The sequence below is a fragment of the Dendrobates tinctorius genome, unplaced genomic scaffold (assembly GCF_039654945.1).
Source record: "Dendrobates tinctorius isolate UK_male_01 unplaced genomic scaffold, ASM3965494v1 ptg000230l, whole genome shotgun sequence".
Lineage (NCBI taxonomy): Eukaryota > Metazoa > Chordata > Amphibia > Anura > Dendrobatidae > Dendrobates > Dendrobates tinctorius.
The window spans coordinates 6,402,752-6,415,710 of NW_027361897.1; the positions used below are offsets into that span (position 1 = coordinate 6,402,752).

General features: G+C 44.6%; 1 protein-coding gene across 5 annotated transcripts in view; it reads right to left on the reverse strand.

The window, feature by feature from the left end:
- Positions 1-313: 313 nt before the first annotated feature.
- Positions 314-12,959, reverse strand: part of FBXW4 (F-box and WD repeat domain containing 4) — a 224,324-nt gene continuing 211,678 nt past the window's right edge. For all 5 annotated transcript variants that reach the window (XM_073555815.1, XM_073555816.1, XM_073555817.1 and 2 more), the window contains 2 exons: positions 10,866-11,007; positions 314-1,984 (listed from right to left, as the gene is read on the reverse strand). In XM_073555815.1, coding sequence (XP_073411916.1) covers positions 1,847-1,984; positions 10,866-11,007 — 280 coding nt within the window. In that variant the 3' untranslated portion in view covers positions 314-1,846. The remainder of the gene's footprint in view (positions 1,985-10,865; positions 11,008-12,959) is intronic.

Below are 12,959 nucleotides of genomic sequence, written 5' to 3' on the forward strand. Positions count from 1 at the left end.
TGAGCTAGTTGCACTAGGTTTTTGTGCCAAACTTCAGTAGCTGCTCCCCCTAGTGTTAACAAGTGGAAATGTCAAACTTTTTAAAATTATTTTTCATATTTTACAAAATTAAAAACAAATGATAATATTTTTTAAGAAAATGTAAACATTAATTCTTTACATTTTTTCAAATGCGGAAAAAAATTTTTTGGGATGTCACCTTCCCTTTAAGAGTTGTGTTTACAATGCCCTGAACCACTATCATCAGGTACTCCGCGTTTCTATAATAAATTTTAATTAAACATACAATAATGAATTCATTGAGGAAACAAAAAAAAATCTGAAAACTTTAATGGAATAATTAAATTAGTGCACATAAACTTAAAATAAAAATGGTACATACCAATATAAAAATAGGTTTATATCTTGTGCGCTGCCTTGCACCAAATATAGGAATATAAGCTTTGTTCCACATTGGATAAAAGCAAAGTGATTGAGTCGAGACTGACAGTATCCCATGTAAGAAGTCTAGAAATAATCCAGGAAGGCAGAATATTTGTGTTTCAAAGATGAAATCTTGGCTAAAAATACCCATTTATATATAAAATGCATCATCTGATACGTCTTACTATATATAATCATCGGCCTCATTTTATAATATACTCTTCATAGAAAACACAGGACTCCATATTGTGAAGCTTTCACACAATATTCACAGCCTTCTAAAGGGCTTTACATATTTGGTGCAATGATTCTCATGATGCCTTAAAGAGAACCTGCATTCGCCTCCGATTGTCAGATGTAGTAAACAATTGTATCCCACATGAAATACCTATTAAGGAACATGTCTTCTGGGCCACCACTCCATTCTAACAAGGTATTTTATAGCCCAATTCTCAGGAATAAGGAATAACCCTTTTACAAAAAAAAACAAAAAAAAAACAAACAAAAAAAAAAAAAACTTAAAGAGGACCTGTCATTTACTCCAAAAAATGCAACCTTGATTCTGCTGTTTTTTTCTGTTTGGCGCTGCAACACTCCATTGCAGAAACATTCACATTTGTTGCTTTTGGAGCACAGTATGTGAAATCTCTGCTGGGCACACCATCTGGGCGTTTTTTTAGAGTCTTCTCTGGGGGTGCTTTCACTTCTCCCTACAGATTGACAACTGATCCAGCAGGCTCAGAAAGTGACGAGCTGTGATTAATAGAGTCTAGGATGGAGGGGTGATAGTGCACACTCCCAGAGAAGTCTCTAAAGTAATGCCCAAGTTGGTCTGAAAATGGAGATTTCACATACGAAGCTCCAGAAGCAGCAAATGTGAGTATCTCTGCAATGGAGTGGCACAGTGCAAATCAGAAAACTCCTGCAAAATTAGGGACGCGTACAGATTTTTATTAAGGTATTCAACTCATCTTTGATTGTTTATTTTTTTTATATTTTTTACAAGCTGAAATTCATTTTAATATGTCCTGTTCATGAAGCTGCTGGGCTTCTTTCAATGTATCGTACTAGTCTAGGATGATTTTGTTTTCATCCCCAGCTGTAGTGTGAGCAGGACCAGGTTAGGATGGAGTTTCAGAATCAAAAATCTTTTTACTCACTAACAGCAAGCAATAATTTTGAAAATGATCAGGAATTTAAACAGTGTATTAGAAAGTTAGCATTGCCCCATGAATTGGCTTTATTTGCACAGGTTTGGTCAATGTATTCAAACAACAGGAAGCAGTATAAAGACTGCTGGCACTAAATACACTGTTACGCTCTTTTCATGTGGGCTACAATCACTTTTTTTTTTCTAACCTTTCATCCTTTAAGGAACAATGTCTATTTAAAAAAAAAAAAAAAAAAAAAGAAAAATAAAGGGTCACAGGGCTGTAAAGCGGTGGCTGGAGACTGTGAAGTCCAGGCGGTGCAGAGATGTAGCCAGGGCGGCATAGAGGTGAGACGTATTGAAGCGAAGACAGTACACTGGGCTGCTGGTGGGAGATGACAAGGAGAAGGACTGGAAGACAAAAAGGAAACATTATGAGACATCAAAACTGTGAATCCCACCATGAGGGAACCCCTGAAAAAATGTTTTCTGAGGATGGAAACTTTACTTTTACTATTCCTACCTTTAGAAACCTTGTGTGTGTGTGGGTGTGTGTGTGTGTGTGTGTGGTGCGTACGACATATACAGTGTGTGTGTGTGTATGTATGGTGCGACGGTGTTCCGCTGGTGGTACCGCGCAAGAGGCTGCGTACGACGTATACAGTGTATGTGTGTAGCACGTATGGCATATACAGAGTGTGTGTGGTGCATACGGCGTATACATTGTGTGTGTGGTGCGTATGGAGTATACAGTGTGTGTGTGGTGCGTATGGCGTATACAGTGTGTGTGTGTGTATGTGGTGCGTATGGCGTATACAGTGTGTATGTGTTTGTGGTTCGTACGACATACAGTGTGTGTGTGGTGCGTACGACATACAGTGTGTGTTGCTTATGGCGTATACAGTGTGTGTGTGTGTGTGTGTGTGTGTGTGTGTGTGTGGTGAGTACGGTGTATACAGTGTGTGTGTGTGGTGTGTACGGCATATACAGTGTGTGTGTGTGGTGCGTACGGCGTATACAGTGTGTGTGGTGCGTACGGCGTATACAGTGTGTGTGGTGCGTACGGCGTATACAGTGTGTGTGTGGTGCGTACGGCATATACAGTGTGTGTGTGGTGCGTACGGCATATACAGTGTGTGTGTGGTGCGTACGGCATATACAGTGTGTGTAGTGCGTACGGCATATACAGTGTGTGTGTGGTGCGTACGGCGTATACAGTGTGTGTGTGTGTGTGTTGCGTACGGCATATACAGTGTGTGTGGTGCGTACGGCATATACAGTGTGTGTGTAGTGCGTACGGCATATAGTGTGTGTGTGTTGCGTACGGCATAGACAGTGTGTGTGTGTGTGTGTGTGTGGTGGGTACGGCATATACAGTGTGTGTGTGGTGCATACGGCGTATACACTGTGTGTGGTGCACACGGCATATACAGTGTGTGTGTGTGTGTGGTGCACACGGCGTATAGTGTGTGTGTGTGGTGCGTACGGCATATACAGTGTGTGTGTGGTGCGTACGGCATATACAGTGTGTGTGTGTGTGTGGTGCGTACGGCATATACAGTGTGTGTGTGGTGCGTACTGCATATACAGTGTGTGTGTGGTGCGTACGGCATATATAGTGTGTGTGTGTGTGTGGTGCGTACGGCATATACAGTGTGTGTGTGGTGCGTACTGCATATACAGTGTGTGTGTGGTGCGTACGGCATATACAGTGTGTGTGTGGTGCGTACGGCATATACAGTGTGTGTGTGGTGCGTACGGCATATACAGTGTGTGTGTGGTGCGTACGGCGTATACAGTGTGTGTGTGGTGCGTACGGCATATACAGTGTGTGTGTGGTGAGTACGGCGTATACAGTGTGTGTGTGGTGCGTACGGCATATACAGTGTGTGTGTGGTGCGTACGGCATAGACAGTGTGTGTGTGGTGCGTACGGCATATACAGTGTGTGTGTGGTGCGTACGGCATAGACAGTGTGTGTGTGTGGTGCGTACGGCATATACAGTGTGTGTGTGGTGCATACGGCGTATACACTGTGTGTGTGTGTGGTGCACACGGCATATACAGTGTGTGTGTGTGGTGCGTACGGCATATACAGTGTGTGTGGTGCGTACGGCATATACAGTGTGTGTGTGGTGCGTACGGCATTTAGTGTGTGTGTGTGTTGCGTACGGCATAGACAGTGTGTGTGTGTGTGTGTGGTGCGTACGGCATATACAGTGTGTGTGTGGTGCATACGGCGTATATACAGTGTGTGTGTGGTGCATACGGCGTATACACTGTGTGTGTGTGGTGCACACGGCATATACAGTGTGTGTGTGTGGTGCGTACGGCGTATACAGTGTGTGTGTGTGGTGCACACGGCGTATACAGTGTGTGTGGTGCGTACGACATATACAGTGTGTGTGTGGTGCGTACGGCATATACAGTGTGTGTGTGGTGCGTACGGCATATACAGTGTGTGTGTGGTGCGTACGGCATATACAGTGTGTGTGTGGTGCGTTCGGCATATACAGTGTGTGGTGCGTACGGCATATACAGTGTGTGTGTGGTGCGTACAGCATATACAGTGTGTGTGTGGTGCGTACGGCATATACAGTGTGTGTGTGGTGCGTACGGCATATACAGTGTGTGTGTGGTGCGTTCGGCATATACAGTGTGTGGTGCGTACGGCATATACAGTGTGTGTGTGGTGCGTACAGCATATACAGTGTGTGTGTGGTGCGTACGGCATATACAGTGTGTGTGTGGTGCGTACGGCATATACAGTGTGTGTGTGGTGCGTACGGCATATACAGTGTGTGTGTGTTGGGTAAGGCATAGACAGTGCGTGTGTGTGGTGCGTACGGCATATACAGTGTGTGTGTGGTGCGTACGGCATATACAGTGTGTGTGTGGTGCGTACGGCATATACAGTGTGTGTGTGGTGCGTACGGCATATACAGTGTGTGTGTGTTGCGTACGGCATAGACAGTGTGTGTGTGTGGTGCGTACGGCATATACAGTGTGTGTGTGGTGCATACGGCGTATACACTGTGTGTGTGTGGTGCACACGGCATATACAGTGTGTGTGTGTGGTGCGTACGGCATATACAGTGTGTGTGGTGCGTACGGCATATACAGTGTGTGTGGTGCGTACGGCATTTAGTGTGTGTGTGTGTTGCGTACGGCATAGACAGTGTGTGTGGTGCGTACGGCATATACAGTGTGTGTGTGGTGCGTACGGCATATACAGTGTGTGTGTGGTGCGTACGGCATATACAGTGTGTGTGTGGTGCATATGGCGTATACACTGTGTGTGTGTGGTGCACACGGCATATACAGTGTGTGTGTGTGGTGCGTACGGCATATACAGTGTGTGTGTGTTGCGTACGGCATAGACAGTGTGTGTGTGTGGTGCGTACGGCATATACAGTGTGTGTGTGGTGCATACGGCGTATACACTGTGTGTGTGTGGTGCACACGGCATATACAGTGTGTGTGTGTGGTGCGTACGGCATATACAGTGTGTGTGGTGCGTACGGCATATACAGTGTGTGTGGTGCGTACGGCATTTAGTGTGTGTGTGTGTTGCGTACGGCATAGACAGTGTGTGTGGTGCGTACGGCATATACAGTGTGTGTGTGGTGCGTACGGCATATACAGTGTGTGTGTGGTGCGTACGGCATATACAGTGTGTGTGTGGTGCATACGGCGTATACACTGTGTGTGTGTGGTGCACACGGCATATACAGTGTGTGTGTGTGGTGCGTACGGCGTATACAATGTGTGTGTGTGGTGCACACGGCGTATACAGTGTGTGTGGTGCGTACGGCATATACAGTGTGTGTGTGGTGCGTACGGCATATACAGTGTGTGTGTGGTGCGTACGGCATATACAGTGTGTGTGTGGTGCGTACGGCATATACAGTGTGTGTGTGGTGCGTACGGCATATACAGTGTGTGTGTGGTGCGTACGGCATATACAGTGTGTGTGTGGTGCGTACGGCATATACAGTGTGTGTGTGGTGCGTACGGCATATACAGTGTGTGTGTGGTGCGTACGGCATATACAGTGTGTGTGTGGTGCGTACGGCATATACAGTGTGTGTGTGTTGCGTACGGCATAGACAGTGTGTGTGTGTTGCGTACGGCATAGACAGTGTGTGTGTGTGGTGCGTACGGCATATACAGTGTGTGTGTGTGGTGCGTACGGCATATACAGTGTGTGTGTGGTGCGTACGGCATATACAGTGTGTGTGTGGTGCGTACGGCATATACAGTGTGTGTGTGGTGCGTACGGCATATACAGTGTGTGTGTGGTGCGTACGGCATATACAGTGTGTGTGTGTTGCGTACGGCATAGACAGTGTGTGTGTGGTGCGTACGGCATATACAGTGTGTGTGTGGTGCATACGGCGTATACACTGTGTGTGTGTGTGGTGCACACGGCATATACAGTGTGTGTGTGTGTGTGTGTGTGTGTGGTGCGTACGGCATATACAGTGTGTGTGTGGTGCGTACGGCATATACAGTGTGTGTGTGGTGCGTACGGCATATACAGAGTGTGTGTGTGTTGCGTACGGCATAGACAGTGTGTGTGTGTGTGGTGCGTACGGCATATACAGTGTGTGTGTGGTGCATACGGCGTATACACTGTGTGTGTGTGGTGCACACGGCATATACAGTGTGTGTGTGGTGCACACGGCATATACAGTGTGTGTGTGTGGTGCACACGGCATATACAGTGTGTGTGTGGTGCGTACGGCATATACAGTGTGTGTGGTGCGTACGGCATTTAGTGTGTGTGTGTGTGTTGCGTACGGCATAGACAGTGTGTGTGTGTGTGTGGTGCGTACGGCATATACAGTGTGTGTGTGGTGCGTACGGCATATACAGTGTGTGTGTGGTGCATACGGCGTATACACTGTGTGTGTGTGGTGCACACGGCATATACAGTGTGTGTGTGTGGTGCGTACGGCGTATACAGTGTGTGTGTGTGGTGCACACGGCGTATACAGTGTTTGTGTGGTGCGTACGGCATATACAGTGTTTGTGTGGTGCGTACGGCATATACAGTGTGTGTGTGGTGCGTACAGCATATACAGTGTTTGTGTGGTGCGTACGGCATATACAGTGTGTGTGTGGTGCGTACGGCATATACAGTGTGTGTGTGGTGCGTACGGCATATACAGTGTGTGTGTGGTGCGTACGGCATATACAGTGTGTGTGTGGTGCGTACGGCATATACAGTGTGTGTGTGGTGCGTACGGCATATACAGTGTGTGTGTGTTGTGTACGGCATAGACAGTGTGTGTGTGTGGTGCGTACGGCATATACAGTGTGTGTGTGGTGCATACGGCGTATACACTGTGTGTGTGTGTGGTGCACACGGCATATACAGTGTGTGTGTGTGTGTGTGTGTGGTGCGTACGGCATATACCAGGGCTGTGGAGTTGGTAAGCCAAACCTGCGACTCCGACTCCTCAATTTCCCTTCCACCGACTCCGACACATATTGCTTATATTTAAGTGAAAAATTTATTGTAGTAAAATGTGACCATGAGACATTTAATCATTTTTATGATACAATAATCAAGACATTTAGATAGAACATAATACAGTGCCTACAAGTAGTATTCAACCCCCTGCAGATTTAGCAGGTTTGATAAGATGCAAATAAGTTAGAGCCTTCAAACTTCACACAAGAGCAGGATTTATTAACAGATGCATAAATCTTACAAACCAAAAAGTTATGTTGCTCAGTTAAATTTTAATAAATTTTAAACATAAAAGTGTGGGTCAATTATTATTCAACCCCTAGGTTTAATATTTTGTGGAATAACCCTTGTTTGCAATTACAGCTAATAATCGTCTTTTATAAGACCTGATCAGGCCGGCACAGGTCTCTGGAGTTATCTTGGCCCACTCCTCCATGCAGATCTTTTCCAAGTTATCTAGGTTCTTTGGGTGTCTCATGTGGACTTTAATCTTGAGCTCCTTCCACAAGTTTTCAATTGGGCTAAGGTCAGGAGACTGACTAGGCCACTCCAACACCTTGATTTTTTGCCTCTTGAACCAGGCCTTGGTTTTGTTGGCTGTGTGCTTTGTGTCGTTGTCTTGTTGGAAGATGAAATGACGACCCATCTTAAGATCCTTGATGGAGGAGCGGAGGTTCTTGGCCAAAATCTCCAGGTAGGCCGTGCTATCCATCTTCCCATGGATGCGGACCAGATGGCCAGGCCCCTTGGCTGAGAAACAGCCCCACAGCATGATGCTGCCACCACCATGCTTGACTGTAGGGATGGTATTCTTGGGGTCGTATGCAGTGCCATCCAGTCTCCAAACGTCACGTGTGTGGTTGGCACCAAAGATCTCGATCTTGGTCTCATCAGACCAGAGAACCTTGAACCAGTCTGTCTCAGAGTCCTCCAAGTGATCATGAGCAAACTGTAGACGAGCCTTGACATGACACTTTGAAAGTAAAGGTACCTTACGGGCTCGTCTGAAACGGAGACCTTTGCGGTGTAGTACGTTACTTATGGTATTGACTGAAACCAATGTCCCCACTGTCATGAGATCTTCCCGGAGCTCCTTCCTTGTTGTCCTTGGGTTAGCCTTGACTCTTCGGACAAGCCTGGCCTCAGCACAGGAGGAAACTTTCAAAGGCTGTCCAGGCCGTGGAAGGCTAACAGTAGTTCCATAAGCCTTCCACTTCCGGATGATGTTCCCAACAGTGGAGACAGGTAGGCCCAACTCCTTGGAAAGGGTTTTGTACCCCTTGCCAGCCTTGTGACCCTCCACGATCTTGTCTCTGATGGCCTTGGAATGCTCCTTTGTCTTTCCCATGTTGACCATGTATGAGTGCTGTTCACAAGTTTGGGGAGGGTCTTAAATAGTCAGAAAAGGCTGGAAAAAGAGATAATTAATCCAAACATGTGAAGCTCATTGTTCTTTGTGCCTGAAATACTTCTTAATACTTTAGGGGAACCAAACAGAATTCTGGTGGTTTGAGGGGTTGAATAATAAATGACCCTCTGAATAAACTTTTCACAATTTAAAAAAAAATTAAACAAAGAAATAACATTCTTTTTTGCTGCAGTGCATTTCACACTTCCAGGCTGATCTACAGTCCAAATGTCACAATGCCAAGTTAATTCCGAATGTGTAAACCTGCTAAATCTGCAGGGGGTTGAATACTACTTGTAGGCACTGTATATATTTATTGGAATCCAAGTTTAGAACACAAAAAACTGTAATAAATTGTAAATATGTAATACACTATGTAATATCAATTATATATATATATACACACACACACATATATATATATATATATATATATATATATATATATATATATATATATATAACACTATGTAATAAACTATGTAAGTGGCAAAAAACAGTTTTCAACAAAAACATACTAAATAACATTTGTGCAGTCTATGAATTTGTTCTAAGAAATAGAATTGCCTCCATCAGATCCTCCTTCATAGATGCCCTCAAATCTGACCTAATAATTTTAAGGCCAGAGAACAACCTCTTTACAGTAACTTGGGTTGGAGGCAAAGCTGTAACCACATGGGCAACATCTATAACAATTTCCAAGTATAAAGGAATTGCCTCATGCACAGTCAGTTTTGATGAACGGTTGAATTTTTCTTTGAGAGCAAGTGAAACATTTTGCTGAAATATGGTCAATCTGCTGCTATAGGAGACGGAGTGAAATCTTTTTCCTTGCGGCAACGCTTTGCCTGCTCCATGTCATCCAAATACTTGTCAAAGTCAAACTCCTCATCTGATGAGGATGAAGATATGGCAGCAGGAGCACTGTCAGGACCCAAGTCCTCTTGCGCCTGGCAGTCCTCCTGTAGGCCACTCATCCTAACTGCTACCTCAGTCAGAGCTTCTTTTCCTTTAGTAAGCTGTTGATCATCAAGCAATATACAATGACTTGGGTCCACATAAACAGCTGCCAGAAAAAATTTATTTTCCAATAGCTGTGTCTCTCTCCGTTTCATTGAAGCAGAAATGCCATCTGTGATTAAACCTCCTCTTTGGGACAGGCAAAATAGCAAGTTCTTCCACTCCCTTATGAAAATGCCAGGAGTTAAAGCCTCAGCTTGTAATTTTTTAGTCACGGTAAATAGGCGACCAAGCAATTCCTTCAATTCAGCCAACTGTGTCCATTGACCTTCATTTAGGGTTACCTGAGGGTTCGCCATATCTATAAGAAACAGTTTTAGCCAGAATCAAAGCTGGGGAGGGGGCAGAACCTCATACTGTTCAGCAGAATCTCATACTGCACACCTCAGCTGCTGCAGAACCTTATACTGCACACCCCTGCACTTGAAAATAAAGCCTGCACCTTAAGATGTAGTGAATGCAGTCTATTTATTCCAACTATCAATTGCTGTTGGTGTGTTACTGAAGACGAGCAATGCCTGTCCTGGGCGTTCTATGAGGTGTACCTAACTGGTGCTAAAAAAAAAAAAAAAGGAGTGTTAGTCTGTGTGCTACCCGGCTTTCATTCTTTTTGGTACAGATAAGACATGGATAGACACATATGGATAAATGGATAGATAGAGCAGATTTCTAATCTGCTTTTGCTATTGAAAACATTATCTATGAGCTCAAAAACCTTTCAGGTGATGCGATATCTTATAAAGCTGATCTGCTTTTGAAGCTAAAAAACGTATCCTCAAAAACGCAGAAAAAACGCTGTGTGTGAATGTAGCCTTAGATCAGGCATAGAACAGCCATTTATAGGACATTTCATAACTTTCCCAAAATTCCTATGAAAAAATATTCAGCACATTCTGCATTGAACTACTGTACCCAATTTATTATATATTTTAGGAGTCGGAGTCGGTCCATTTTATACCGACTCCACCAAAATGAGCTCCGACTCCACCTCCACAGTGTGTGGGTGTGTGTGTGTGTGTGGTGCGTACGGCGTATACAGTGCGTGTGTGTGTGTGGTGCGTACGGCATATACAGTGTGTCTGGTGCGACAGTGTTCCGCTGGTGGTACTCCGCAAGAAGCTGGTACCACCAGCAGTTTCCACATTGAGACACCCATAACTTGGGTGTCCCAATATGGCGGTTGGTGAAATTCCGCCGCTTGGAATTCTGGGATCCGGACACATCTGGACGGAACAGGATGTGAAGACATTACAAGGTAAGTATATATTATAGATATATTTTTGTTTTTATTTGCCATCATCACAATCGTAACGATCAGAACAATAAAGAATATATTTCATAACCCCCTGATTATTTCTAAATACATACAATAAGAGATTGTCCTACCTGTAAACACTGATTCATTCTTTTGTCCCACAGTCTGACGACTCCATAGTATGAAGATCCGCTGGCGATCATATTGTTCCTGTCACTTTGTATGCAGTACAGCGCGCTGTCATGGGGTTCCTCCCATTCGCTGACACACCTCCTGAAAAGGTCAGAGATTTTAATGTATGGATGAATGGGAGTTAATAGATGAATCCCAGCTAATTACAGTCTTCAGGCAGTGATGGCACACAGTCTGGTCCCCCAGAGACCAGGGAGTGACAGAGGAGAGGTATACTGTATAGAGCTTTATCGGTGTGTGTAGTGTGCCTATCTGGCCTTATCTAACCCTCCAGCAGTACAGCTGAGCTGTTACTACCTTGACCACCCTCAAATGATGAGATGACAGTGCTCATTCTGTCCCAGTCTATACAACAAAACTACAGAAAGTGTCTGCCTTTTGTGGCTGCTCTAGTGGCCATTGGAACATCTTGAATGCGTTAATATTGCATAATTACATAAAAACACTGCTGTGTTTCTGTACATATAGTACATAGTATCCAGTAGCACAGGTAATACATGACTACGCAGTGCTCTTCAATAAACTATGAAATAATGATTAAGAAAATTACACTTATATAAATACGAGTGCACCCCGAGGTACAAATATCCCAATACTATCAGCCCTCACACCAGGCTCTGAAAGCTCCCTATGGCCACTGCGGAGTGAACCTTAAGGGAGACACGTTCCACAGAGAGGGAGCTTACCCTATTGATGATTATATTTCCTACACTCTTAGGCCAAGAGCAATTGAAAAGCAGGAAATCCCAAAGTACCCCTTTGTGTGTGGATCAATAGCATTTTAAGTAGCTTCTCTTGGCAGAAGGGAAGCGGCGTACTGACGACTCGGCTTCATCTGTTCTTGTACTGCAGGGTCTCTCACAAAGCATACCATCTCTCACAGCCGCTCTCTTCTTAACTGCAGAGAGTTTCTGTCTTTACTAATAAAGATAAATCGTTTATCACATTAGCACTACGGCCTCGTACCACTGGGGATATTGGGTCATTCTCACCCATAGAAACCAGCCATGTCCTTGGCTTCTTTCCGGTGGCACACTACTGCTTTTTCCCATTGCTATCGTGCCCGACTCATCCTGAGGTTTCTATATAGATTTTCCTTTATGGGGAGAGTGGAAGAGGCTAACACCAGACACCAATGGAACTTGCTTATTTCCTATAGCAATGTTGAACTTCCAAATACATTCCAATTAGATGGTAAGCTGCTGTGGACAATTTATGGCTCTGTCCACATCAAGTCAGAGAGTCCCTACTCCGTATTATACCTTTTTTATAATGCAAATATGTCTTTTTTAGTCCCATTTTTATGTAATAAAACAGTGGTCAGACTGATTGATGGTTTTTTTTAAATATCAACCTCTAACAAAAAGTGATCAGAAGTCTCCCTGTTGCCCCTCCAAAAAGAGTTTCCAGCAAAAGTCAGGCCAAAAGTATGTCTGGGTTGTGAGATCCTGGCATGCAGATCAGGATCCCTCAACTCTCTGTGGCTGCTCCTGCAGGGAAAGAGTGAGATCTTACAAGGTTTTGCTCTTTGCAATAACTGAGCACTGATATGTAAGTTACTAAGATGTTAACGAATGGTAATCGCATTAAAGGGAGAGAATAACTCGAAAGAGGATTGCAACGCAATGCTCGGACTGGCCGTCAACACTCCCGACCCAAGTGTTACAGCTGCATAGAAGCCCATGCTGTCTCACTCGGGTCAGGAGAGCCATCTGCCAGTCTGAGCACTGGATTGGGATCCTCGTCCCAGTTATACGGCCATCTGACTCTTCTCTAATCATGTTACTGTACGGTAACAACTTGGTAAAATATGCAACCAACCTCGTTTAGTGCAAATAGCAAGGAGAACCGCAGAGGGTTGTGGCATTCCGCTATACATGCTGTGATCCCACAACCCAGAAATTCAGTTCCGAATTTTCCTAGAAAGTCGGGCCAGTTTGGTGAACATTAGGGAAAATTCTGAGCAATTTTTTTTTTTATACATGATTAGAAAAATCCCCAATCTGGCACTGCCCACTGTTTTATTATATAAA